We start from the raw sequence: 5,353 nt of genomic DNA, 5'->3' as shown, positions 1-5,353 counted from the left end.
AGAGGTTGCTCGTTCAATTCCCAGTCAGGGCACATGCCCAGGTTGTGGGCTTGATTCCCAGTAGGGGGCGTGAAGGAGGCAGCCAATCAATGATTCTCTCTCATCATTGATGTTTCTCTCTCTCTCTTCCTCTCCCTTCCTCTCTGAAATCAATAAAAATATATTTTAAGAAAACAAAACCAAACCAAAAAACCCCTAATAGTTTATTGTTTAGTGCCATCTTTTGCAAAGTCAAAGCTTCATATTTATGCCATGATTATATTAAGCTTATTATTCAAACTCTTTTAACAGTGAAAATTAGAAAAAATGAGATCTTATTGTAATTTCAAAATAATTTACTGATCTTTCCCATAAAAGCTATGCTTAGCAAACACTGATAAATGTGCTTTTATCCAACAAGGTTAAAAGAAACTCAACTCACTACTCGTCCTGAAATGCAAATTAAACTAACCATAAGATATAATTTTTTCACTAACCATTAAGATACAAAAAATTCAAGTGAGGTAACAGCTACCACTAGTAGAGGTTTGGTTATATAAGACAACCAATCACCAAACCCTCCTATATACTTACATATACGTGCTTTTGTTAACTATGCAAGCATTAAAAAAAATATAGAGAGATGCTCAGAAAAGCTACTTGGCATGGGGGATATGCAGGCAAGTAAAAACTGGAAAAAGGAGCAATTAAAAACTTATGATTCCATTTAATTATGTCTTATATATACAGCATTATATATGTAAAACATATATACATATATAAAGCATATGTGTCTTATCTGCATAAAAAATTAGAGGAAAATGCAATTAAATCTTTAATAACTAAGTTACTTTGTTAAGTGAAAAAGGAAAAAAATTAATGTGTATAGTATTCTATTACAGAAAAGACAAATCATTTAAGTTTTTAAAAGCCAAGAGAAAGTGGAAGGACATATAAGGAGCTAACACTAATTCCTTCTATGGGATGAAACTGGAAGGGGAGCTTTGCTTTCTTACCTTGCTCAATTGTACTATTTTAAATAACATAAGAGTTGTAATTGGAAATAACAAAACAAATTTATGCTTGTATTTTTTGTTGTTTAAAAATACATACCTTGACCTTGCCATACTTTTGAAGGTATTACTAATATTTTGTCACAGGATGCAGAAGGCTGGATCCACCGCCAAACTAGAAAATCTGCACCACCTATTCTTCGTGTTTCTGTACGAACTCTAGACTCGTTAGCAGCAAGGAAGTCAACGGCTCTATCCCAGACTTTCTTCATTCTTTTCCTATTATATCAACAAAATGATTATCATCTTGGCTTATTTTTTCAAATATTAATAACTGAAGGTAGTGTTATTGTTAATTCTGGCTGTTCTTAAGGTGTTTTGCAAAAAAGATTTAGATGCCTAAACTTCACTCACCTCAGATTTACTGAATTTCAAACTCTAGAGGTAGACCATAAGCATCAGTATGTTTTCCTCCCTAAAACTTCCACTGGACCTTAATGTGTTACTAGGGTTAAGAAAGCTGCTTTAGCATATGGCATCATAATTATTTTCAAGAAGTTATTGGTTCTCTTATTTTAAAAGCTTTGTTAACAAGATTAAGTATTTAAAAATATAACTAATAAAACTTCATTGGATACTATCTCTGTTTCTTTATCAAGATGAAAGTAAAGGAAATAAGGTAGAAATTGACAAAAAAGAATCAGATGTAACAGAATGAGAATGATTTAGAAACCTAATTGTTTATTTTGCCACTCAAAATCAGGAAGGTAACAGAAGAAAACTTAGAAAGAGGAGTTTTAAGTACAAAAATAAAGCCTACACAGTAAAACAGGTTTAGCTGAGAAGGGTCATAACTCGCAATAATTTTTCAAACTACAGAAAATACCAACATTCTTATTTACTTTAACTCATAATGCTTTGAACACACCTGTCATGAGGCAGTATTAAGGAATCTCGAACATGTGGAATAGGCATGAAAGGTTGTAAATCTTTGTTTTCCTGGCAAGCTTCATTATGACTTCGTAAAACATCTGAAAATAAATCAACACATTTACAAATGAATCAATCACTGGTTATCATGTTATAGTTTATCACGTAATGACTATTCTAGAAATAGTTTAGATTTTTTTTTTATTTGTAATTTTTTGTTAATCCTCACCTGAGGATATTTTTCCATTGCTTTTCAGAGTGGAAGGAAGGGAGGGAGGGGGAAGGGAAGAGAAGGGGGTAGGAGGAAAAAGGGAGAGAGAGAGAGAAAGAGAGAAATCGATGTAAGAGAGACACATGAACTGGTTGCTTCCTGCACATGCCCCAACAGGGGGTGGGGAGGGAGCAAACACACAACCCATTGCCCTTGACCGGGAATCAAACCCGAAACCCTTCGGTGCCCGAGACAATGCTCTAACCACTGACCATGGCAATAGTTTAGATTTCTAAAAATACTATACCTATAATCTTTATCACCATATCATACATCTGTCTTGTTTCCTCTTCCTCTTTTGTCCAGCGATATTTCATGTAACGCAGAACAACACAAACCATCACTACACCTGCAATATTCATATATTTTGCATTTTAAAAATTTGTGGTCAATGGCATTCAATAACTTTATTGCGAAAAACAAGAAAAGAAAACTCATGACAGTTTCTACAGTGATTATTTTAACTGCCATAATGGGATAATGGAATATGCCTTCAAGAGAGTGGGTTGAATTAGCTACATAATTAAAACTACATAGAAAATTGTAATATTAAACATAATCCAGAGTTTAACTTAATCTCACTTTTGTTATGTTGACAACTGAACTTTTCTTTTTAATTTTTATGTTTTTTTTCAATGTTTTAAAAATTTGTTAATAAGTGCAACATTTAAATTCTAGCTATTAATTTTTTGAAAACAAAATAAAAACTGTTTCACACACTTTTTTCCTTTGCAGCTTTAAACAACTAGAAAAGTGAGTCTAGTGGGATTAAACATGCTATTCCTTACTTTTTAGGTAAATTAACTTATTCTTGAGGGACTTGGACAGAAAAATAACCTCATAAATTCCTATTTTCAATCAAAATACTCATATTAAAATCTAGGAACCTAAATGAAAATTTTAATTCAGGTAAGTAATATTTTTAAAATAAAAAATAATTTTAATAAACATACATACCTCGCCATATTTATAATATTTTACTTTAAATATTTATATTTTATTTTTAAAAACTAACCTTAATTTTTATATTTTCCAGTTCTATTTTAAAGTAGATTTCCATCTATGCACTTATACCTGATTACTGTTTTCTAAACTGTTGCTGACATTATTTTTAAAAACCTCAATATTATTATATCTTAGAGGAGTTTTGGATGTGATTTATAATGAAATAAATTATCAATCCTAGCATGTGGTGAAATACAGACACAAAATTTATAAAATACAATGTATCTTCTTTGTCATCCTAACAACTTACCTAAACATAACAACAATAACCTGTGGGTGACAGTAATAAAAGCGCGCCGAAAACGACACCAAAAAGACATTAGTGGTCTTGTGGACTGTAAAAACTGCACATCAGTTACATTTGTCAATTGTTCGTCAGGGCCATAGCCAACACACCTATTTAAAAATAAAGGGAGAATTTAGAAGCAAAATCACTTCTTATACTACAAAATGATCAAAGTGGAAATTAAGTCCTTTACCTTATTCCAACATCTTTTCCATTTTCAAAAATCCACTGTAATGACATGTTAAACATATCTTCATATTCAGGACCTAAATTCTAATAAGAAAAATAGAGAACATAACTAACTATTCTTAATAATTCACATTCATTTGACTCTTATAATTACCATACTTTGCCTAACACTTTAAACTATACTGCATAACAAAAAAGTATTATTCATTACAGAAAAGTAAAAGGAAAAAAATTACCATTTCCCCACCACTCTAAGATAATCATGGTTAATATTTTGCTACATTCTCTTTGGTTTTTTTACATTTATAAGTGTGTTTTTTAATAACTTTTTAAAAGTGTCATCAAAAGAGTGAATTAGCAATTTTTAAAAATGGAACACTATTTTTAGATGAAAAAATGACAAAAAATTCAGATGTGGCTATTTCATGGACATTTTCTGAACAAGTGAATAAAGTAAGGATGTCAGACTCAAGAAAAACAACTGACCATATATTACTAATGATAAAATTCAAACTTTCAAGTAACAAGTAGAATTTTTTAAAAACTTGTATCCATAACTATGAGCTTGACAACTTCACAGTAACTTGAAAACCCCTTGCAATGAGACTGATGTGATATTAATGAATATGACTTTTGGGTATGACTTAATAAAATGTGTCAATATTTGGAAGACCTACATAACCAGTAAGCCAATGTCTTCCAAATGACAGCTGCATAAGTTACAAAATCTTGTACAGGTAAAAAATCCATTCTAGTGCAAAACAGACCAATGGATTTTAAAGGCTGAGTATGAAAAAGTTTAGACATGATTTCAAATTCCACAATGCAACTAATCTTTAAGAAACTACTACTTGTAGGATTTTAATGTGGTATCAAAGAATAACTACAATTATCTGAGTACTAAAATACTTTTCCCTGAAATAAGTCAGTCAAAGAAAGATAAGTATCATATGATGTCACTCATATGTGGAATCTAATGAACCAAATAAACTGTTGCTCAAAAATAGACCCAGTGTCATATTGTTGAACCTGGTAGGGAAGGCAAGGGAGGGTGGGTGGGAAGAGATCAACCAATGAGCTTGTATGCATATAGGCATAACCTGAGGACACAGACAATGGGGTGCTGAGGGCCTGGGGGGAGGAGGAAGGAGGATGGGAGCGGGCTGGAAGAGGTTAATGGGGGAAAAAGGAGGACCTATGTACTATTTTCAACAATAAAGATTTTTAAAGAATACTTCTCCCTGTTTTGACTACATTATCTGTATAAGACTAAATTTTTTAATGTATTTCAACCAAAACACAACATAACAGATCAGAAACAAATATGAGAAACCAGTTGCCTTTTCTTAGGCTACACATTAAAGAAATTTGCAAAAGGGAGTCAAGATGGAGGCCGGCAGGACGGTAATGAGGGACAGAGTGAGAGTGAGTGAGGGAGTGAAAGGGCAGTATGTGGACGTGTGGTGTGTGTGTGTGTGTGTGTGTGTGTGTATGTGTGACAGATCCTGCAGGAGTCTCAGGGGTTGACAGACCAGACTGTACTAGATAGGGAGCCCCTGCTATGGCTGCAAGCACTCCCAGGGCTGCTGGCTCTAGCTCAGAAAACATATATGTGGAATCTAATGAACCAAATAAACTGTTGCTCAAAAATAGACCCAGTGTCATATTGTTGAACCTGGT

The 5,353-nt window shown here is 32.7% G+C and overlaps 1 protein-coding gene across 1 annotated transcript in view; it reads right to left on the bottom strand.

The window, feature by feature from the left end:
- LEMD3 (LEM domain containing 3) overlaps positions 1-5,353 on the bottom strand; it is a 90,025-nt gene that overhangs the window by 13,011 nt on the left and 71,661 nt on the right. The window contains exons 6-10 of the mRNA XM_015567747.1: positions 3,678-3,757; positions 3,449-3,594; positions 2,441-2,542; positions 1,921-2,023; positions 1,093-1,271 (exon numbers count right to left, since the gene is read on the bottom strand). Of these exons, the coding sequence (XP_015423233.1) occupies positions 1,093-1,271; positions 1,921-2,023; positions 2,441-2,542; positions 3,449-3,594; positions 3,678-3,757 (610 nt within the window). The remainder of the gene's footprint in view (positions 1-1,092; positions 1,272-1,920; positions 2,024-2,440; positions 2,543-3,448; positions 3,595-3,677; positions 3,758-5,353) is intronic.

Source organism: Myotis davidii, unplaced genomic scaffold (assembly GCF_000327345.1).
Source record: "Myotis davidii unplaced genomic scaffold, ASM32734v1 scaffold523, whole genome shotgun sequence".
NCBI classification, from domain to species: Eukaryota; Metazoa; Chordata; class Mammalia; order Chiroptera; family Vespertilionidae; genus Myotis; species Myotis davidii.
Note: the sequence above shows the minus strand (reverse complement) of the source record. Positions and strands in the feature narration are given on the sequence as shown.